Source organism: Falco peregrinus, chromosome 1 (assembly GCF_023634155.1).
Source record: "Falco peregrinus isolate bFalPer1 chromosome 1, bFalPer1.pri, whole genome shotgun sequence".
Lineage (NCBI taxonomy): Eukaryota > Metazoa > Chordata > Aves > Falconiformes > Falconidae > Falco > Falco peregrinus.
In genome coordinates, this window is record NC_073721.1 from 58,058,491 (window position 1) to 58,082,050 (window position 23,560).

The window sequence follows — 23,560 nt, forward strand, 5'->3', positions numbered from 1 at the left end:
GTGGATTTAGGTACCAGCTGTGCTTAAAAAGCCTTAGGACAAGTGCTATGATTAGGCCTTCCCTTAGAATGTCAAAAAGTTTGCTTCAGATGATCAGGAAGGTCACTGCTTGTGTTCTGTAGCATGTCACGTCCCCAAAGCCATCAGCAAAGCAGGCACATCACTTCTAAGTTCTATCTCTTGAGGCTGCTGTGGTAGAAATAACAGCAAGTGTTGCAATGCAAGGAGAGGTAAGTTTGGAAATGGTTTTAAAATACAAAATTTAGTTGCTGACTTACACTGGAGTGCTGCACCTGCCCTGTTTTCCTTCTTAGTACAGAGAGGCAGTGCTATGGAAGTGGCCAGTGTTAGCAGTGATGAAGAGAGCTTGCGGTAAGAGCCCCACCGACCTGCTTGGCTTGGGCGCTCTGCTGGAGCCGGAGCTCCTGGGAGGTGGCAAGCATGTGTGTGAGACAGTAACTCACAGCAGCACAGAAGACAGCAACATAAGAGATGGATGGCAAGGTTGAGAGGAGAGCAGTGATAAAAAAACAAAGGCTTTTTTTTAAATTATTTAAAAAGAAATAATAGTGAGACTGGTCCAAGGAAATGCAGGGTACAGTTGTCCTGACCTCATTGTCCACAGGCAGTCCGCTCCAGGGGGTCCACCACCTCTTTTTCCCCAGGTAGATGCTATGACCCCTTGTTCTGTCCCTAGCCCTACCTTCTCTGAGACTTGCTTTTCTGAGTGGTAGGACTGTAACAGTGTATTCTTCCTTCAGGCTATGACTTCTGCCAAGTCCTCCAGTGGTTTGCTGAGAGGGTCGACCGCATCATCCTGCTTTTTGATGCCCATAAGCTGGATATATCAGATGAGTTTTCAGAGGCTATTAAATCATTCCGGGGCCAGGATGACAAGATTCGAGTGGTGCTTAATAAGGCTGACCAAGTGGACACACAGCAGCTGATGAGGGTCTACGGTGCACTCATGTGGTCCCTGGGAAAGGTGATCAACACTCCAGAGGTGCTGCGGGTCTACATTGGCTCATTCTGGGCCCATCCTCTCCGAAACACAGAGAATCGAAGACTCTTTGAAGCTGAAGCACAGGATCTTTTCGAGGATATCCAGAGTCTCCCGCAGAAGGCTGCTGTGCGAAAACTCAATGATCTCATTAAGAGGGCAAGACTTGCAAAGGTAAGAAAAGATTAAAAAACCTAAATTAATTAAATTAACAGTCTCTTCTGTCTCTTTCAGTGTGTCCTTTCTCACCCTTCCCAGTCTTTATCTACCTATAAACTGTGTGTTTTTCAGCAAATGGATAAAATTGTCCATTTTTCAAGAAAGAGGTACTCGGGATACAGAAGCAAGTAGGAGGAAATAGAGACTGGTACTGGGATGACTCCCTAACTTTAGAGAAGGGATTTAATGCTTTTTAGGCCATTAAAGCTATTGTTTGTTTGGTAGGGGAGGTTGTTTTTTTTTCTCTCTTTTTAATGACACTGCGTAGTGAGGTAATTTCAATGTGACTTTTTGGTGATAAACCACTTTTTTTTTTTAACAATAGTTGTTATGTAGAGAACACTTCAAAAAAAAAACCAACCAAAAACCCAAAGAAGAAAAAAAACACAACGAAAACTATTCACATGCAGCCTTCCATATACTTTTTTGCACATTAATGCCTTAATGCATACTGTCAATCAACTGCTGTGGAAGAACACTTTGACTAAATGCGTTATATTATATCCTGGAATACAAGACTGATTAAAAACCTCGCTCTCAGTGAAGCACAGAGAAATGATCAAATGAAGAGGTGCTTGTGCATTAGATTGAAACTCTGGAGCCTCTCAGATTGTATCTTCTTTGTTCCCAGTCACAGAGACACTTGGGTGGTACAGACTTTTTGTTACCGTATCTGGAAAAACCTATCTCTCTTTATGCAGGAACATGAGTTACATGCCCCGCTGTAGTGTGGGTAGCTCCTGTCACCGTTTGCTTTTGGCTCTGGAGGAGTGCATGCAGTGCGTGCAGCTTACAGTCACTAACTAGTGTGCATGGGCAGGCTGTGTGTGACAACACTGTGACTGTCTACAGCTGACATTTGGAAACTTATTTAATTTTTTGATAGGTCTCTAGTTATCTTTGAGTGGATGTCACTTCAAAGCTTTGTGAATTGTCACCAAGTTTTAACTACCTATTTGTAAAACCTTCTGGTCATATTTTACACTAATTTTCAGACTCCCTGCTTAACAATGCTAGCTTCATCTGTCCTTTCTTCTGACAGCCTCACTAGAATAAGCATTGGTTGCAGTCTGAAACGTTTCTTTGCCTGTTTCTCTGATTCTGCAGTGAGTTTCTTTTGTAGTATTGCAGCTACTGTTAGAATAATAGTTAAAAGCACTGCTAATCTGCTTGTTTTGACAAGCTCAAGAACAAAATGAAAATTGCTGATTCAAGAATTAGAGTTGTCATTTGGAAGTTTGGAAGAGGAGGAAAACTAACCGCAGAAGTACTTGGGGAGAAAGCTGGTGGTACAAGTAAAAAATTCTATTTCCTATGCAGTTATCAAACAGAATGTGAGTTGAGTTAATGCAGTTGTCTTGAAACACATTTTCATGTGTACCTCTAAGCAAAAAGGAAGAGGTCTTGCACTTATATCGATATAAGAGTAGTCATTTGGGGTTGTATACAATTTCCTGTGTCAGCTTAGTTAACTGTCAGAATATAATGATATGCTTTTTTTTTTTTTTTTTTGTGGTCTGAGCTTTAGGGCACCCTGCAGCGGTTGATTCTTTGAAAGTTCGGTTTAAAACCAAGTTCCTGTTGATGTTGTATTAAAAGTTGCTACGATCACAATGTCTTCTCAGTGTTGTTGGCAGCTTTTTGCTTTCATTTGTTAGAGTAATTTTGAAAGTGGAAAAGTGTTAGGTGAATCGTCTTTAGGTATTACTATGTAATGTAAAATAAAAATGGATAAAGCTGAATACAAAATGCAATGCTCGTGGGGCATGCTAATTAGACAGCTGTGGAAGGGGAATAAACTGTTTATCTGCAGGAAAGCAGCAATGTAATTTTTCCAGTGTTGTCTTAGTATCTTCTAAAATTAAAGTACTGACACTCAAAAACAATTTTTGACAGCATTGCATGGTACTTTTTTGGGGTCCTATTTCTATGCCACTGTTCTTAATCTCGTGTGCAGTAACCAAAAGCAAACTGCTTTGAAACCTGCTGTGAAATTTAGGCATTAGTGTGTGTTGTTTGGGTTTTTTTTCTTTAAGTCCTGTGACTCACTATCTCATTTCAAAGACCAGAACTGTTCTTATCTACAAGAAACACATGTGCATACTGGCAGACCTTAGACCACTTAACATAAATACGTGCAACTGTTAGTGCTTGTAAACTGTAAACATACTTTTCTGGTTTTGCTAGAAGTATTATCTTAATATCCATAAAATTACTTACAGTAATTTATAAAGTCTCTTAGAATTGGTTCTGTCATTCTGGAGAAATAGTCAAATATACCTTATTAGAAAAATTAATGGGTTTATGCAGAAACCCTGCTTCTTTCTGGTGTTGTTTTATTTTCCTCTGTAGAAATTTAAGTTTATGTACAATTAAAATGCATGCACTTTTTTTAGATATGAGGAGTTAATTCTGTGTGAAAGTTGTGATTGGAGACTTGTAAATACAAACTGTCTGTATTGTTTTTCTTTAAAACAATTGTTTTCTTTAAAAAAAAAAGAGGGTTTTTTTCCCCATTTCCAGTAAGCCTCCTAAATAAGTAAGGAAAGGAATGGGAGAGCACTTCCCCTGTACAGATTGTGTAAGCTTTGTACAGGATACTATAAGGCACATTCTCTATTGTGTTTTGGTAGGTATTAAGTATTATACTTACACCACACCTGTGTAATCGCTTTTCCTACTGATGCTTTTTTGTGGTAGTCTGTCTTCCCCTAGTCTTCAAAACAGCAGCTTTTTACCACTCAGCAGTTTGGTAGAGGTTCTTATTTTTTAATGTGTTTTTCTCTGTGTGTGTGTGTGTATGTGTGTGAGAATTGTAAGTATCTTCTGTTCTGGGAACAGGTGCATCCTTTTTTTTAATGAAGAAGAATGTGAGTTCTGTAAAGATTTATTCTCTTGTGGAGGTCATTTGACTTCAGTGGTCCTGGCTGGGTCAGAGCTCAGGAAAGCAGTTTGATTGTGTCAAATTGTGATAGTATGCATCGCTTCTAAGAGAAATCTGCCTTTGCACAGAACGAGTATCAGTGTCCACACAAAACGGAATACCTGAACTCACCTCAGTTAAGAAGTGCAACTGCTGTTTCTGTCCTGGGCCAAATCACCCACCGTGGCCAAGCAGATCCTTTTGGTGGTGACAGTTGGTGGGAGGGTGCCAAGGGGAAGACATGAATGGTTCAGGGTAAGGGTGGAAGGAGGGTGCATGGGCAGGATGGGCGTTTTGATGGCAGTGCTGGATTATCCTGGTGGCAGATGGGAAACTCGAAGACCTCTGCAAGTACTGATGTGTTTTAGGACTTGTCCTAAATTAATGCCTGTCTTTATATGCTGGAAAGACTCTACTTCTCCCTAAGGCTTCGCAAGGCAGCCATGGCATGCTGTTCTTATAGTACACTGACTGCTTTCATCCTCTGGTGGCTGCATAAATGCAGACTACAGGTACTCGCTTTTCTGGGAGTAAATAGGTAGGAATGCAGTGTCACTTCCAATTAGATAGCCCTGCCACTTAGTATGCTTGGATTACTCGAGGCGTTTTCCCATTGCTTCCCACAATAACTGGCAAGGCAAATGGAATTACAGATCTATACCACCAAGGCAGATGGACCAGTATGGCTGGTGCCCTGTGTGTGATCTGTGCACGTAGTATCAGGATACGGTTTTGGGGCCTTGCTTTTTCTCTCACTGTTGGTGCTGATAGAATGCTGTACTGTGCTTCTCCTTAAACTGCAAGTGTGCGTATGTATTTCTTTTAAATGTTTGCTTTCTTTCTGCCCCTGAAAGGAGTGCTGAAAGCAGCAAAGGCTGGTTGATAACTGTTCATATAAACATGAAACTCCAGAAACAATTGTTGCTATCTTCTCCCTGAGCTTACGGAAACATTCATTTATTTTATGACTTGGGTGAAGAACACTAATGTTGTGTAGATAAACGGTAGCCTTGATTTCAGTTTTGCTGCTCCTTAGGTTCACGCTTACATCATCAGCCATCTGAAAAAAGAAATGCCCTCTGTATTTGGAAAAGAGAACAAGAAGAAGGAGCTGATCAGCAGATTACCAGAGATCTATATCCAGCTGCAAAGGGAATACCATATCTCAGCAGGGGACTTCCCTGAAGTCAAGAAAATGCAGGTAAGATGGTAGATTACAGTTTCACTGAAACAATACTGTGTTTCCAACATGGTTGCCACATCGGAAAAGATAGGACAGATATCAGGAACCCACAGTTTGGGGTGACCATGGGCTAGTCATGAGTGTGATGGAGGATGATTTCCAGACTGCCACTTGCGTATCATTCTGACAATTTGTGGTACACTTAGACTGCTAATCATAGAGTGATCAGTGGCTGATTAACTTATCTATGGGGTGCACAAGTTTCTTTTATGAACTAAAATACTTAACTTGGAAATCAATTCTTGATATGAGATAGTAAAGTGTAGGTGAAGTGCAAGATCTATTTGAGCTAGGTTTTCACAGGCAGGATTGTTGGAAGGGTTTAATGAGTTAGGCTTTAAAAGGGGCTGACTCTTCCCTTGCCATTTCTGCTGGTGATGTGAAATGAGAGATTGAGAGATGATCACTTGTCAGTTTGAGTACTGAAATAAAATTTGAATGAAAATTAATCAAATAGTGCGTGTCGCTAAGCCTCAGCAGCAGATGGCAGCAAATATATATATACACATGAGAGATCAGTCATTTCTGTAATGAGGAGCAAAATTGTGAGAAAACAATTATGCCAACAGATAGCAGGTTTGACCTTTACTTTCTAAGATTTATTGCATATCGTAAATTTGAGCTCTTCAGTTGCTGTAAATCAGATGATGGTGTATAAACGTCACCTGAGCAGTCATTGGTAACGATTGGCAGTTTTCCTCTAAGAAATCCAGTTCTGTGTGCATGGGCAGAGCCACTTGCCTATACTTCAGGGTTCTTGGGTTCGTACCGTAATAGTTCTGATGTGTATGGGAGCAGCTCCCTGAGGTTAGGGATGTGATTTCTTAACAATATCATTTCGTGAGGGTGGCTTGGTTTTTTAAGTTTCCACTGTAACGCTCTCTTCCCAGCTAGTATTTTGCATGTATAAATCATTTAGTAATTGCCTAAAGCATTTTTAATTTTCCTGTGCTGTGGTGTAAAATGTGCTTGTGTTGTAATAGCATGTATCACCCGGTTAAACATCTCACTGAGGTTAGTAGGAGTTTATGTACAATGAAAACTCAGCAGGGACCGTATGACTTAATGAGTTATGGCAGCACATCTATAAAAAAACCTGCTGCTGTTATCCCAGATCAATTTTTCTTCACTGGTAAAGGGCACTTCTTCACAACCTAACAACAAACAAGAAGTTTAATCTATAAAATCACATCAGTCTTGCAAACTTTTGTATTTACTTTTAACTTTAAACACTTGCATGAGGGCTAGCAGGACTGAGGACCTACTTGCATGCTTTCTTTGATGTTTGGAAGATCACCAAGTGGAAAGATGTTGGGTAACATTCATCAGCTGCCATGTTTTTGTGCATTGCCATTTTGAAAATCATATTGTAAATGTAATTTAATAGATGAACTCAGACACTGTTGCAAAATTGTCTTTGTGTGTTTGTTCAATATATTGGGTGTATGGTACCTATGTGTCAGCTTTGCTTCTCCTTAAAGAGTAGTTTCAGTTACGGAAGCAGCTTCAGAAGGTAACATTGTTTTAACTTGAAGCCCATTCTTTAAGTTCTTCAGTGTATATGAAATGTTTCTAACTGCTGTCACTGAAACCTTTGTCACTGACAGGAGCTGTTGGAGACTTGCGACTTTACCAAATTTCATTCTTTGAAACCAAAGCTAATTGAGGCTGTGGATAACATGCTGGCCAACAAAATTGCTTCCCTGATGAGCCTGATCAGACAGGAAGAGAGCAATATGCCCACAGAGATAGTACATGGTGGAGCATTTGATGGCACCATGGCAGGACCATTTGGCCACGGATACGGAGAAGGTGCTAAGGAAGGAGCTGACGAAGATGAATGGGTTGTTGCCAAAGATAAACCTGCTTATGATGAGATTTTCTACACTCTCTCGCCAATCAATGGCAAAATATCTGGGATTAGTGCAAAGAAGGAGATGGTGACTTCTAAACTACCCAACAGTGTCTTGGGGAAGATCTGGAAACTTGCAGACTGTGATGGTGATGGGATGCTGGATGATGAGGAGTTTGCATTAGCAAAACATCTCATCAAGATTAAACTGGATGGATATGAACTGCCAGGCACGCTACCTTCCCACCTGGTGCCGCCATCTCACAGGAAACCTTTCCAGACAGCAGAGCGAGGAATACAAGGAGAAGAATGAGGATTTTGGAAATCTTTCAGTAAACGTGTTGAAACCACCAAAATATGAAATTAGGCTTAGATCCTTCAATCTCACAGTGCATTTCATGCAAGCTACTGAAATTAGAAGCATGGTAGCAGGGAAACATTTGTGTAGCTGTCCCTGCTGACCTTCACTCAGACATGCTTATCACAAGTGCCTTGTATAGATCTGTCATACGGTGAAAATGTTTTTGTAGTCCTGCTTCTGTGTCTTGCTGGCTTTACAACCATAAAGCAGAAAAGGCCATGTATAAAAATCACTGACCTTCATCAAACCTAAATACTTATCAACCATAAGTTTCTCAAAACTATTTTAAATAGTACAAGGAAGCTTTAAGTGTTAAATTCACCTGCCTATGCAAGGAACATCTTCTATGCTGAAAACCATACTTTGGGCATTGAGTGAACGTCAGCATGTCTGTAGTTTAAGAAAAGGCTGATATAAAAAGGAAACTTTATTTTTGTTCTTTTTATTATTTAATAGGGGGTTAGAAAAAGAGAAAAGAGTAACGGGGAGAGTCTGAGTGCTCAGGATATGAGCAGACTTGTGTTAAAACTTTACTGATTATAGTTAGAACTACAAAATAATAAAATGATTCTTTTAATGTCATCATTGTGTCTTATCTGAAGAACTGCTTCTTCAGTTTTATACAGCATAATATACTGTATTAGCGTTAGAAGAACTGAATCTCCTTTGTTCCTTGGATTGGGAGTTTCTTTTGAGGTTTCAGTTTAGCTGCTCTGCAGACAATAAATTTCTGAATTGGTCAAAGTGACAGAGCAGAATGTTTTCATAAGCTAAAAAAACACACCAAAGCCCCCATGTTTCCATTGAAATAAAGCTTCACTTTCTGTTCAGAAAAGGTTCATTGTGCAAAGTCATCCTCTTGAAAGCACATCAAATTGTCAAGGGAAATTTTTATTGGTATTTAATTTATATTTACAGGTAATTACACAGTTACCTCTGTATATTTTTAAATACGAAATATTTTTAAGAAAAGTTTTTAATTTCTTTTGCCAACATGTAGCTGACAACCACAAAAGAGATGTGCGATTCCTGTGGTGGCAGATTTGAAAGATGGGAATGCTAATGGGAATCTTTACATTGACTGTAATAAATGATAGACTTGTCCCTCCAGATATTATTCCTTTATTGAAAACAATCTGTGAAAGGAATGGATGCTTAATAAACCTGCATTTTTCTGACAACACAATCAAAGGTGAACATACTGGCTGCTAACAACCGATAGTTATCAGTATCCTAAAAGAATGCAAATTTCTGGCCCTGTGAACTCAAGTCTTTCAGGGAGGGACAGTTCTTTTCTAAAATGAAACTTGGCAGGCAGTTTTCCTCTCTGCGTGTGAGCAGGAGTTGACTTGTGTTGCATTTATAGTATGAAATACCCCACGCATCAAAGGTACTACAGTTTTGAGCACTCTTTGAGTCTCAGTAAGTGGTAGCAGTGGTGCCTTCTGAGACAGAGTAAGCCAAAAAGTGTTTTGGCATCCTTGCAGTGTAGAGGTGGGGAGAAAAGTTCTGGCACTGTCTCCCGGGTAAGACTTGAGTCACACTTACATGTTCAGATTTGTAGGTGACCTAAGAAGACCTTCAGCTTCTTTCTTCAAATTGTACATTTGTAGGTTGTCAGTCAGGTTTAATACTTCAGATCTTTCTGCATGTCTTAGCTTTCTGCATCTGTTCTATTCTGATTGTCGTGAACTTTGCCAGGGCTCTGCTATGGGAAAACAATGAAGGTATTGTAAGTAATGACAGAAGAACACGTTTACCTTGCTAGGCTTCTGGGCCTGTGTCAAGGATATCCTGGCACAGTTAAATTGTTCTTGAGGACTTGGTAGCTTTTTTGAATTCTTGGGGTTTTCTCCTGTTGTTCAAGCATACCAATTTTATTTCTGTTAGATCTAAATTAGGAGCCAAATTAGCCTTACTGCATCTCTGTGCACTTTAGTAGAGCTACGAAACTTGACTATGAGTCTACCTGTGTGACTGCACATCTGCAGCGTAACTGATTTTCTATGTCATTTACTTTTGACTGAACAAAAAGTAGTCTATAGACACTGCAGGAGTTGTTAAAAACATGCTGCAGCATTAGTTATGTATGCTTGTTTGTGTGTAGTTCTGCAGTCAGTAACAAATCAGTACACTAATGACCAACCTGACTAGCTTAGTAAGGAGAGCCGTCAGGGGAAAGAAAGCAATCTTGGGTGTTGTGACTACTGTAGTGTGGGCAAAGCTTGAGAGGATCTGGGAAGTTGCTGATGTTCTGACTGTCTGCCTTAACTTGCTCTTCAGTGTTTAGAGGGTTCCAGGGTTGGACCCATGTTTGAGTTCCCACTGCGTGCAGCTTCCAGAGGTGATGCTCCAAGTGCCTTGGAGCCATATGATCCCATGCCATTAGAAATACCCTTCTGTGAGAGAAGCAGCATAGTGATTTTGTTTTTTCTAGCTTTACTGGTAATAAAACGGAGATCGCAGCCTTTTCTTCAGTCTCTGTGACTGAAGGGGCTTAGGGGAGAAACACTGAAATGCATTGGTTTGGTAAGTGAAAATATTTTGACTAGATGAGGTTGAAATGTTTTGCTTTGTTTCGTGTAGAATTTGGAAGGGGAATGCATGAAGCATGTATAGGAGTAGAGGTGGATTTTTCTCTGCTTATCTGGAGGAATAGAACTGTTTCAGGATTGGCATGCAGAGCTGCATGCATTAAAGTATTTCTAGATCCGTGGTGCAGTGCACTAGCATCGTACTTAGTTGATAGGCATAAAGTACATTTCATGTGGACTTTAAACAGCACTTTCTTGCACAGCTAAACTGTTACAGTATGCTGCTGTTGCTTAGGGGAAGGGATCTCTTCTCACAGATGTGTGGGCCTGCTCCATTTGCCTTGCTAGCTCTCTGGCTTGTCAGATCTGGCGAGCCATTCAGTTGGTTAAACCAGCTGCATGCAGCACTCGGGATAATGTTCTGTGGCCCGTGCTTGAGTCCATAGTGAGTCCATACGTGAGGAGCATGAGAGGTGAGCAGGATTACCTTCTCTCATGAAATTGTGCTCTACGTAGTTATTGGGAATAGCAGTATGAGGTGAGCTTTGGTGTTCGGTTTGATGTTACCAATATCTGCTGAAGAAAGACTAAGATGTTAGATTTTCTGGCCATTTTATGCCTAGGATTTCAATTACATTTGCTACAAGACTATTCAAAACTGCCAGTAATTCATCCTGTGAAATCGATGCCCACTGATGTAGTAGTCTTCTGCCATAAACCAAAGTAGAGACTGCTGCTTTTACCTCTGCTCCAACTAAACACAGTTTTAATTCTCAACCCTAGTTCTGTTCCCACGAATGAATTATAATTTTGTTGTAGATTGGAACAGAAAATGTGGGGCTAGCACTCATCACCACGCCATACGACACAGTCTTGTAAAGCTATGGCAGCTCGAAAATGGTTAGCTTAGAAAGATTTTTAGGTCAGGGTGAGGTCCCAGTTGGTCAGGTTTGGCATAGATTTGTGTGGAACCTAGTATCAAAGCCGCAGCACCAGGTCCCCAACTTTCAGCAATGTCATTTATCCCCAGTACTTGAAACGTGCCCTCCTCTTCTTCTCACTTTCTTCCCGTCACAACACGCACTCACTTTGGTGGCTCTTTATATTGTTGGAATTCAAGCACAGTTTGAAGTGTATGGTTTGATGGGTATGTGTAACTGAGAGAATTAATATGAACTTTGTTTTCTACTTCACATGCTCACCTTTTCTAATAATTTTGTTAAACACTGTGTTTTCACTTCAAAGGCACTCCTAATTTTTGAGGGAAGGCTTGTGTGTAGTGTGCTTCAGTTTGTCCAACTAGGCGAACAAAGTTGTAAGTTCATTATTGTTGCACTTTTATTACACAATAAATTCCTTGCAGATACTGTAATATATTTTAATATGCTTTGTAATCATCTTTAGAAAGCGGTGATAAAAATTGCTGATTTAATAAACTGATATTGAACTACCCGAGGTTTTCTTTTGTAGGCTTCTTGCTGGAAGGTAATCTTTCAATGACTATAATTTTGTACTTCTGCTACTTAAGGCTTATAGGCATAGTAGCTATTTGGCAAGCTGCTTATTGTCCCACCTCAGTGTATATATCCATAATAAGTTATGGCTGTTTCTCTTCTGTGGCTTTGAACATGTTGCTGAAATTACTGCCCACACCAAGGTTTGACTCCAGAATTCAATTTATATTTGAAAAGGAAAAAAAAACAACAAACCCAAACCCAAAAAACCCACCAAACCTCCAGCACCTCTCTGTAATTAGCTTTTTATAGCAAAATGTAACTTTGAACTTTCTTAATGTCTAAGGATGGAAATTTGTTAAAGTGTGGAAGATAAATGAAAAACTTACTGTGTAGACTGGAAGCTAGAAACTTGAGCTGAGAGGCACTACTTTTAACTTCAGCGGGGGTACTAACTTTGAAAAATTAGATAGATTAAAGAGCAGTTTAGCAAAAGGACTTCGATATGTTTGTCCCAAAAAAATCAAAGGGCATTTTCCACACTGCGCTACCTGCTACTTAGAAATAACCAATTATATCAATAGAATATTCGTTTTAATGTTGTGCTTAAATTAATTCCTGTTCTCCTTCTCCCATATACACACAACTCGAAGCATCTCTGAAGAGGCATCTGTGCCAGCGGGATGGTTTAGCTATTGTTCCTGCTACTGTCAAGCCTGAGTGCCACAGAGTTACAAGGGTTTGTATGTAGCAGCGTTCGCAAGCTGGGCCATTCTGCCCATGGTGGCCATGCCGCATGTCACATGAGAGCAATGTTTCACGGGCAAACAATGTGCTGCTGTGGGTTCCTGGAGGCCACGTTGCTGTTGAATCGCAGTGGTTGGTTTGAACTGTTTGTTACAGAAGTCAGAAGCAGTGTGGAGAAAATGAAGTTTTAATGGGGTTTGGGTTTTTTTAGTAGAATGGTGTTTTACATACCCTGTGTACAAGCCATTTCAGACTGAAAATTTACAGCACACTTGATGATTAAGTGTTCTGCTCTAAGCCACAGCTTATATTTGAACAATGGGAGAAGTGGATGAATGTCGACACTACCAGTTTGATGCTTTAAGTTTTACAACCATTGTCACTTCTAATATTTGGCACCCTTAAAACTGTGAAACATTTCTCTTTATGCCTACTGTGCCATTTGGTTTCTCCAAACTTTGTTATTGGCTCCTGTGTTTGGCGTATTTGTAAGTGCACTGGAGGCTCTGTGACGGTGCAGGTAGTGGTTGTGAGTGCAGAGGACCTTCTGCAAAGCTTGGCCCTCGGGCTAGCCTGCCTGATGTGAGTAGGCACCCCCGGGACAAAGAGCTGGCCGCGTTGCCCTGCTTAGGCACGCACAGGCCATCTGCAGAAGGTGCCTCCCTTCACTGGGGGCTCATGGCAACGAGCTATGAACATGGAAATAACCACTTCTGGTTACGGAAATAATCTTCTGGAAATAACCACTCAAACCCAGCAAGCACCGGTTGTGATCAAACCAGTCAGGAGGAGGTGCACGTGTTTTTCTTGGTTACATTCCGAAGTCCTGTATTTATACAGGTTTTCTGACCCCTGAGGGAAAAATACCTTCTTTTGTGGAAACCACGGTACTGAGCTGGGTCCCTCTCTCTTTCCCCGTGGGAGGACTTGATGCTGGCACAGGTTTGTGCCTGGTGACAGACTGGACTCACATTCTGGTCCAGTGAACGTGGGGAAAGCATTAATGCCGGGTCTAACTTGTTCTCCTGCCTGTTCTCTGAGATGGAGATTGTCCATGTTCTTTCCAAGGTGTTGCTAGCTCGGCAACTCATGCTCCCCTTCAGCCTGGAGCTCTGAGAGTTTCACTGTAGTGAAAGGAGCTCATTTTACGTGGATGGCACCTATCTCTCGCCATAGGCTGTGTTTCAGAGGCACTGTAAGATTTCTATGTATGTTTATCATTTTTAAAAAACATTTTAAACAAGGAACTGTTGAAAGATGCTACTTATGCTTAGTGATTTCCTTTTCAGATTACTCTGTGGGTTTTTTCTCAAAATGCGTTCCATGCATTTCATGTCTAGTCTGAAAATAAGAAATTAACCAGCAATGTAACTATATAGCCAGGAAGTTCTGGGCTTGGCAATTTTAGCCTACAATGAAGAATAATTGCAGTGTTTCCTCATTTTGCACTACCTTATCTCTCATCTGCTAAAATTTGCACTCCTAACATCAACTGTTCATGCAACGTTACATCTTTTGTCGACTACCTTCAATCATTCTGCATGACTGGGTGGTGGCCTTCACGATGAAACTGGGACAGCTGGGCTGGGAGGGAGCTGTGTCTGTAATCGGTGATCCACGCCTGGGGCAGCGGGGACCAAGCCCCGCCAGCACCGCAGGTGGGGTGCGCTGCGCTGGCACCACGGCTGCCGGGCTGCTGTCTGCATACAGGTCTCGTAGTTCTGTTTCGTCGATAGAGAGCTAAATGATACGTTGCTCCGATATACAAACAATCCCTTAAAATACAGCTGGGAGGGAGAAGTTTTGCCCTCGTGCAGTGGTCTTCCTAAGTAGCAACGAATGAAAATAAAAACATCTGAACCAGGTAATAAAAATACACTAGTTAGATCTGGCATTGGCGATGCTGTGCTTCTAAGTTTCAGTTTTGTCCAAAATATTAAGGCAGTTCTGTCACCTGAAACCCTTTATCTATGTTGGTATGAATGGAAAGAGACTTAAAAGTCCTCTGTCCCGTGTGTTCCTCCCGCAAAGCCCTCGAAGCTCTTACGTTAAGTGTTTGAGGTTCAGAAACAGAAGGAAAATTTCAAGATAATATACACAGCTCCTAGGAGAAAATGCCTCTAATTCCTGACTAAACAAGCAAATGTGTATTTTCTGTTTCAGAAAGATGACTGAACTTCTTTGTGCCAGGAAAAATAAATCCATCTGATTTTGCTTTAAGCTGTCCTCTGTCAATGTAGCGAGGGGCTGCAGCTCTTTGGGTGATGTCATTTGACTGTTCTGCTTGAATTACGCTCCCTGGTGATGTCATGTCACTGCTAGCCAGCTATTCAGAGAAAAGCAACTTCTTGTTTCGACTAGAGCATGGGCAGCTGAGGTTTGTAATAGGCCAGCATTGGACCCTCCCAGGCAGCTTTAAGAGGAGCTGGGGCCCCATCTGCGGGGCCCCCCCTGCCCACGGGTGGGCTGCCCCCCAGGGCGGCTGGTGACAGTGTGATGGGAAGGCAGGCAGGTAGGTGGGGGGGTGGGCTGGAAGCCCCTCGGGAAGAGAAGCTGAAAGGTGCGTTTGGCTCTTCAGGGAGCAGGTTCAGCGAGGTGCGTGCGGGCAGGGGTCTGCAGGCTGACCCTGCAGGTCTCCGTGCCCCTCCTAAGCTGCCCGTGACTGACGCCCCAGCTTCGCTGCAGCCTTGGTATCCCACAGGAGCAAACGGCTTCTGGCAGTAGTTACTGCCTGCAGCTCCCCGGTGTTCTCGGTACCTGAAGCATAGCTCCTCTGCGCCGTGATGAGGTCTAAGATTTGCTGAAATTCATTCTGGGATCGTGATTCATCTCATCTGTGTCCACACCGCCTTGATGAGAACGTCGGCGGTTTGCTGGGGCCAGGCAGCGTGGCGGAGGGGCAGGGCTACCTGTGGGACCCCGGCTGCTGCTCCGAGGCACCAGGCTTGTTTCTGTGCTTGCTTTGCATGCAGTGGGCTAGGAGACCATGGCCCTGAGGGGGGGCTACCTTCCTGCTCCGCAGAGCAGAGGTGCAGATGTTTCTTGTTTTGAGGCTCTTACATGTGGAAGCAACACGGCTAGAGGCACAGCAGGGGGGTAGAGGGCCGAGCTGTTCATGCACGTGTTTGCACTTAACATGCTGATTTTCTTGGGCGATTTGGGGAACCTTCTTATTGGAGGTCAGATAGGATTTTCATGTATGTAATGGAGGGTGATGGGCTGAACCATGTGAATTAACTCACCCCTCTGCAAGAGCAGGCGTGAGCGTGGCCGCACAGCTTTTAAATCAGAGGTGGCTTAGCTCGGAGACAGTGCAGAGCATGGGTGCAGCACCCTGGGGCGGCAAGGGGCTCGTTCAGTTACAGGGTGGTCAGCGTGCACGGCCGTAGGTAGGGACACTGGCGCGTGCAGGTGTCTGCGCCCACCTGTGCCGGTGTATTTCCCTCTGGCAGACCCCTCCATCCGGGTGGGCGAGGGCAACACTGGGGGGAAGGCAGTGCTGCTGCCTGGGGAGCGGGGCCAGGGGGCCTGCACGGGACCGGGGCTCTGCTGTCCCGGGACAGGTCACGGCGAGCAGCCCCGGCTCCACTCCGGGCTGGGAGTGGGAGCAGCAAACTCCACATCCGCAGCCCTCCGATGGGCCTGTGATGCCACTTGTGTGCTTTTTGCCACAGGGGGGTGAAACGTTTCTTCCCGTCTCGGAGAGGAGCTGGGAATTCACATACGTGTCATGGGAGGAGGATGAGGATGGCTGCTGTATTTAAAAAAAAAAAAAAAATCAATTTCAACCAGATAGAAGGGAAGCATCTTTCTTTGTTTTACATGATGTTGCCAGGAGTGGAAAGGCTGGGGGAAGAGGCACTTTGGGCCGCTTGAGTGTGAGATCTGTTTGATCTCCATGGTCTGTTTTCCTCTTGAGTGGAACAAGATTGTGGGCAGATAATAAAGGGTGCTAAACAAACCTAACGCTTCTTACGTGGCTGCCCTGTTTGCAGAAGGGAATCCCGACCAGGGTCCTTCCTGTTGAGAAACAAGAAGACGCTGCTGCCATCATGGGAAACCACTTCAGACTGAGAACAGGGCAAGGGGAGGGTGCTCTTTCGGCCCTTCTCCATCCTGAGGGCAGTGGCAAGGCTCCCCTTCTCTGTGAAGGCAGCAAGAAAGGGCCATAATTAGCCTGGAGGGGTGATTATTTTTTTCCTGCTCCCTCCAGGAAATGTACACAAATACGGTTGTGCCCTTCCTCTTACCTTCTTAAATAACCGAAGAAACAGCTTTATTTGTCTGTATCATATAAACGTCCCCCATTTTATCTTTGAACTGTAGACAGATATACTACAAATAAAGATAGATAATCAAGAGTTCGCAAAATTTTATGCCAGACCTTTGATTCCCTTGTGGCATCATAAAAAGCAAAGCCAGTGTTTTGCATGATTAATTGTTTAGATAATAATTAACTTGCAATAGGGAGAAACGCCTGCATCCAGGGCCAATTCACCTACTGGTCCTCTGCCTTCCACCTCAGAGGAGCAAGGCGTTTGCTCAGCGCGCACAGCCTAGCCAACCTGTATCACATTTCAGTCAACAGCCTATAATCCTACCTTTAGAAGAATGTAGGTATAAAAGCAAGACAGAACAGAGTGAAGTTATGTATAACTAGGCAGCGAGCTTACAGAAGAGATGTAAACAGTTGCTGAATTTATATCCCTTTCGCCCTGTCATCCTATTCCCATTTAATAACCATTAAGAATTACATTGTATTAGTTGGCTGATGAACACAAGGCCAGGAATTTGGAGGGAATATTTTGAGTAACATACCTGTAACATGTATTCAGTTTTTTATTTTTAGCAGTCTTATGTGACACTATGCATGACATTTCTCTAGGGGGTGTGTGAAGATACAGATTCTTGCTGATCAGTTTCTATCTGTACTGGATTTTGGGGGGTGGTTCATTTCCGTGTCTGCTCCTGTCACTTTTGGATGCTGACTGAACTACACTTGCCAGAAGTGGAAAAGGCTGCTCTTCCCTTACCTCATCTCTGAGCTGGGCATATTCGCAGACAGCTTCTGGCCTCAGGTGCCTGCCTGTTTTCTAGCAGTGGTGCCCAGCAGCAACCCTCTGGTTCCTGGCAGCGACGCCACATCAGTGGGTTCTGTGCTTGTGTGACCTCGTAAATGGTGACAGAAAGAACTTGCTGCTATACAAGTTACTGGAATTATTTTCCCTTTTGTTATTAATGAGAAGTTCACCAATAGTAAACTCTGGAAGCAGCTGGCACTGCCAGCTTGATCCCATTTTGCCCTGGCAGTGGCAGGTATCTATACACATGAGCTTCCTCAAAGCAGTGCAAATTCCTAATACTTCATGATTTCACCTTCTCGTTTGCTGTATCCTAATTCAATCACTTGGTAATTGCTCTGATCTTTGCACCCTCTGCTGTGCTTTCATTTTCAGACTCCATTGTTGGGTCCGATTTCCCAAGTAAGAATTCCTTTAGGAAAGCAGCTGTGATCAGTGCAATCACGAAGGGTGCTCTTTACCAAAGCATCAGCATGGTGGATGACCATTTTCACTGGTTTATAGCAATTTTGGTGGTGTTCATACATATTGTTGAGCGTAAGAATTCTGCGAAGCCTATGTCAACCTTTACTCATTGTGTTCTGATGGGTTATTTCCTTCAGATCAGATGAAGGGTTCATAGGTAGATCATAAATACTTGGCCTCCGTTCCTGAATTCAAAGGTCGCTTTGCGTGAAAGCAGTGAGCTGAACATAGGAATAGGAGTGGATCTGCAACTCAGTCATTCTTCAGAGTGACCAACTGCTGAATGTCAGAACAGAGTTCCTCCAAACCTGAGTAAGTCCAGGGTGGTTTTTTTAATGTTCTTTGATTGTTTTTCTGTAATGTATCATTATAGTCAGATTTGGCTCTTAGCACTGCCTTCGCATCCTGAAAATGCAGATAATCTATTATAGATCTGTCTTCAGGTAATCATCTACCAGTGCAGGGAGCATTTCTAACTTAATCTGATAAAACAGGTGAGCTGTTGCGTGAGGCAGTACTCAACAAATAAGCTTCCTTTGCACCTAGATGAAATCAGTTTGGTTATTGTTCAGGGTGGCTGCAATGCTTGAATAACCACTCTTTTAAAAAAGAGCCCTGAGACATTCTGAGGACTGTCTGGCAAACTCAGAAATGGCGTTATAATATGGGTTAACTATACGGATTTTTTACATGGGAGCGGGTTAATATCACCCCTCTGGCAGGGAAAGGCAGCTCTTTGCATATCTGCTCTCCAGATGGAGAAAGTAGGCAATGCTGAACTAACCCAAAATATAATAAAATTCATGAGGATTTTCTTTATAGCTCCGTTTCAAACTTTGCTAAATTCATTCCTTCATAAGGCTTTCATCTATCGTCGCGGTCCTTCCCTGTGTGGCTGCTAAACTGTCAGGCTTCAATGCTGTCCCTGTTTTGCAGAAGTCAGGCACTGGGGATTAAGAAACATCTGCCAGGAAAAGAAAATAAATCAGAAAATTCAATAAGAAGTCATTGCTTCTGCACTTCCCATACCTTTCCAGCTTGTAAAATGACAAAATTCTTCATATTTTTTAGAGCATGGAAAACTATCAGGCAAGCAACTTTGCATTGCAGTGGCTGCTGCTGCCAGTTCCCTGTTGTTGTCTTCTCAACACTAGCACAGATAATTTTTTTTTCAGTATTTTATGCTTTTTAAATTAAAAGGGCACAGAGCCCACAATAGGTCCAGGCCTTCGCAAAACAGACACAGAATATTTGGGAAGCAGGTCAGCCTGCTCACACCTCTGCAGTTTGTCAGAGGTTTTAATTTTTCATTCCCTTCTCCCTTTGCAGTGGGTTGACAGCAGCAGACACCTCTCTCCTCTTCTGCCGTTACAAGAGGATTCTTGGTTTTGCAGCTAGGCTGATATCCAGGTAATACCGCTATAATTATAAATAAGTCCAAGCAGATGATGTTTGGTCACCTAAAGCGTCTATCTATAGATCTTAAACTGATTTTTATTTTTTTTAAGTGATTCTCTTACCTTCATAACAGCAAGGTCACTGCTGTTGCAGATTTACACCATAAGCCAAATGACTCCAAAAGAGTTGTTCAGCTGAGCTGAAATCCAGTTTATGGTGTCACAGACTCTGAAAGGGAAGGCCCCTCCTTTCTAATCTTCCTCTGTTTGGCTTGGGTGCTGTGATGAAATACAAGCCTGATTTTTCACTAATGCGGATGAGGCAGACAAGTCTGTGACAGCCTGAGGAAGAGGAATGATGCCTCTGGCCCCCAGCCTAGGACCTGGTCCACGTGATTATGGACCTGTGTCACCATCCTTACAGTAACAGGCATGCAAAATCTGAACTGGTGAGAGGGAAGAACCAAGCTGGTTCCATTTCCTTTCTAAGCAGCTATTTGATTTCTGTTGGTCTGAAAGTAGTGCAACAGCAGCATCTCAGCCAGTCCTCAGAGAACATAACAGGCTTTCAAGCACCGCACTGGAAGTGATTTGCAGATCCCTCTTTCTGACAGGGTCTAAGATCAGTTCTCTGCCAGGTGCTTCCAGCACACCCAAGGGAGCTACTGGCAGCTTTCAGCTCATGGTGCTCCTCATGGGATCAAGTGGCTGGGGGGAGGCTGAAAGAAAGATAGAAAGAAAGAAAGTACAGCTGCATAGGTACGTGCCACACTTTCATCCTGAAACTAGAGATGCATTTTAAAAGGGAGAAGTCAAGTAAGTTAAAAATAAAGTTGAGTGAAATGAAAGTGCAAAGTACAAGCAAAAGGACGTTAAGGTGTTGTGCTGGGTGTGGTATTGGATCTCGTACCCATTGGGGCTGGGTTCTCTGCAGGTACTGGGGAAACAAATGTTATTGTCTCCTCAGCCTTGAGCACCTCACTGGAGTTTCTGACTTCCTAAGTGACCATGGGTACCGAATATGAAAAAGACCATATCAAAAAGCTGCAGGAGCAGCGTATGTCCATGCAAAAGAAGACCTTCACCAACTGGATGAACAACATCTTCTTCAGGAATAATGTAGGTAGCTCCTTCAATATGGGGATTTTTTTTTCTGCTTTTTGTTTTATTGATTTCACCAACTGTATTTTTTTATTTTATTTTTTACGTATTTTTCCTGCATATATGCAAGCGAGGAAAGCTTTGATTAACCAGAGTGCTCCAGCTGTATCTTTTACCTCACATCCGTCTCCATGTCTTCCCTGAGATCGGGATTCACCTTGTTAGACTGTATGACCTTGTCATATCGTGATCTATATCTTGGTGATCATCTCAGAGGAAGGTCTTTATTTGCCCTTCTTTTTCCTGTAAGTAAGGTGTCTGCAAATGTCTGAATTTCCCCAAACCATGCTCAGTTCCTAATTGCCTGGCCAAAAGTTAAGACTTTCTGCTTTGCCTGATCAGTCCAGCTTGAGCTGCTGCTCAGTGGCTTTGAAAAAGTTGCCTGAAGTCTAACAGTTTCAGACATACTCCCATGCAAGTACTGACCAGTTCGTTTCCAGTCTCAGTAGTTCATGGTGATGGAAATGGACCTTGGTGATGCCAGGCAGGACCAGGCCTCCTGGTTCTGCTCCAGCTCCCCGCTCTTCAGTGATGTTTCGGTGCTAGGCGCCGTGTTTCCAATGTTTTGAGTTGGTGATTGGCACAAAGGCAGCCTCAGAGCACAACAAACTTCTGAACTTATTTTTCTTACCATGAGAGAGCTGCAAATTCTCGTTGTGCCACCTGCAGAAAGTTTGGGGTTTATGGTGTAGAACGCTATTTCTGTTTAGCTACAGGTAAATATATCTACTTTCTCATCTTAAAAACTCCTTCAAGTTCAAAGAGTAATGTGTCAGTCTTGGCTTCCTGCCCACTTCTTGTTCATGTATCATAAAAGCGTGGGGGAAAAGCCCACCAGAGCATCCCAGCCGCAGGCGGTGAGGCGCGGCGCAGCCGGACAGCCTGCTGGGGCTCCCACCGCCTCCTCCAGCAGTCCAGCCCGCATAACGTGACCGATCACCCTACAGGGCACTGCGGTGGTCTCTGGCGCTCTGCTGACTGCTTCACGTCTAGCATGAAGGATACTATTGGTTCGAACTTACTAAGCAACCTGTGACTGGTATCTTTATGAGAAGGGTGGCGCAGCAAAGCTATTAAAACTGCTGCTGGGTTTGGTATAAAGCAGGTATAGGAAGACTGTTTCTTTACAAATTTAAATGGAATTATTCTTCATTTATATAAGTGTCACAGAATATAACAGCTTAAACCATCTTTTTTCTTTTTTCTTTTTTTTTTGGTAATAAACATAAAATTCTGCCTATAGTGTATTTAATATGCAAAAAGAAATTAAGTTGGCAACTAAACAGGGAGTTTTTCATGGACATAATTGGTCAGGGAAAGCTGTAAATTCTTGTTCCACACACTGTACAGACTTAAAGTCTCTCTGAGTTGCTTTTACACTTTCAGTGTTTTCTTCTTTCTCTGGAGAAAAGATCTGTTAAACTGATTAATAATTGGTCAAAAATTAAAAAGCACATGTCTGCTACTTGTCCATTTGTCCCCCTACATGTAACTATTCTCTGAACTGGAAAAGCTACTACTTCAGGGGGGTTTTGTTTGGGTTGTTTTTTTTTTTCTGAAGACAAAAAGATTATTTGCCGTGATTTCAGAATCACAGTAAATTATTGTTGGATGTGTGGCGTGGTTTTATCGTCACTTCTTGATGGCTAGTGGCTTAAGGCCAAAAGGAAACACCCAAGTCGAGTTCTTGTTAGCTCCATACACACCGCGTCATGTTCTACCACCTAAGCACGGGTGACCTCACTACTGCAGCAACGAAGTACATTTTTGTAAGAGATCTTAATCTTTTGCTTTGTTGGAGACTACCTAAAAAATACGGAGATGGGTGGTAGTGCAGGTCTCAGCTGGGTGTAACAGGCTTCATTGAGACTGTGGAGTAAAAACCGTGCTACTAAATGGTATTACCAGCTCAATTTTTATATGAAATGCATTGCTCAGAATAAAATGTTGGAAAGATTCATTTGAATTGAAATAAAAAATGTCAGCACTTCTAAAATGTTTGATTTTGGAAATGCGGAATTATTTTTTATTTTTCAAAATCTCCTACTTTTTATTTGCTCAGTTCTGAGGTTGTTTTTTTTTCACTTCAGCCTGCTTTCATAAATAATGTCAGTCCTCCCGTAAATCCATTTTCTGTGAATTAAGATTCACCACTTTTCACGTATGTGCACTGACATACAGAAGACTCGGTGAAACAGCAGGAAGGCGTTTGTTTGGTACTAGCAGTAGAAGGTTCTGTGGGCCAGATGTTCAGTCGGTATTGTCTGACTGGTCTTTGCAGGTAAATGTTGAGATAGTAGATATTTACACAGACTTGAAGGATGGCATCTCTCTCATGCAACTCCTGGAGCTGCTCTCTGGAGAAGCTTTGCCCAGACCAAACCGGGGAAAGATGAGAGTGCATTTTCTGGAGAACAACAGCAAAGCCATCACATTTCTGAAATCCAAGGTAAGTTAATATTGATATTAGACATCACAACAGCTTATAGTATGTTACCAATTATAGCATTACGTCCATTATAATTCCCTGCTCTAATGTGCAAGAAGATATTCTTTGAAGACAGGCCAAGGTTTTTATTGAAAGAAGAGAAAAAGTAATCAGATTTGAATTTCTTTGATATTTGAGTAACAACTTAGAAATAGATAATGTTCCCCCACAAAAAGTCATACCTAAATGAAGATGTACGGCATTTCTGTGTCTTTCTAGATGTTGTTTTCCCAGAATTTGGGGGACGGCAAATTTCATTAAGCAAAGGTGAAACTACCTGGTATACAAATGGAGATTTGTTTAGAGCTCTGATTCTAACAGTTTCAGGAAGTCATTGCAGTGGTTTTATTTATTCCAGTTTTGCATCCCTATTTCAGCCACATGTTAGTATGGTTTTGTTTTTTTCTTTTCTGAGCAATTTATTGTAGACCTTTCTGGAAAATCATCACACAACTCTGTGGTATGAATTCCAAAGAAGCAGCGTGGTTTCATAGCAGAGATATAGGAAAGTATATAATGCCTGGATTTTTGCTAATTACAAAACAGATGCAATGGAGCAGGGGACTGCAGCTAACACCTGCCTGCTAAGGGTACGCACTGTGTAAGGCCCAGTGGCATGCGCACATCCAGGCTCT

The 23,560-nt window shown here is 42.5% G+C and overlaps 2 protein-coding genes across 2 annotated transcripts in view; both read left to right on the plus strand.

Annotated features, from left to right (window-relative positions):
• Nucleotides 1-11,584, plus strand: part of EHD4 (EH domain containing 4) — a 30,972-nt gene extending 19,388 nt beyond the window's left edge. Inside the window, exons 4-6 of the mRNA XM_055803676.1 lie at nt 762-1,174; nt 5,179-5,343; nt 6,993-11,584. Of these exons, the coding sequence (XP_055659651.1) occupies nt 762-1,174; nt 5,179-5,343; nt 6,993-7,550 (1,136 nt within the window). The 3' untranslated portion in view covers nt 7,551-11,584. The remainder of the gene's footprint in view (nt 1-761; nt 1,175-5,178; nt 5,344-6,992) is intronic.
• Nucleotides 11,585-20,246: 8,662 nt separating this feature from the next.
• Nucleotides 20,247-23,560, plus strand: part of SPTBN5 (spectrin beta, non-erythrocytic 5) — a 99,183-nt gene continuing 95,869 nt past the window's right edge. Inside the window, exons 1-2 of the mRNA XM_055806530.1 lie at nt 20,247-20,395; nt 22,719-22,886. Of these exons, the coding sequence (XP_055662505.1) occupies nt 20,285-20,395; nt 22,719-22,886 (279 nt within the window). The 5' untranslated portion in view covers nt 20,247-20,284. The remainder of the gene's footprint in view (nt 20,396-22,718; nt 22,887-23,560) is intronic.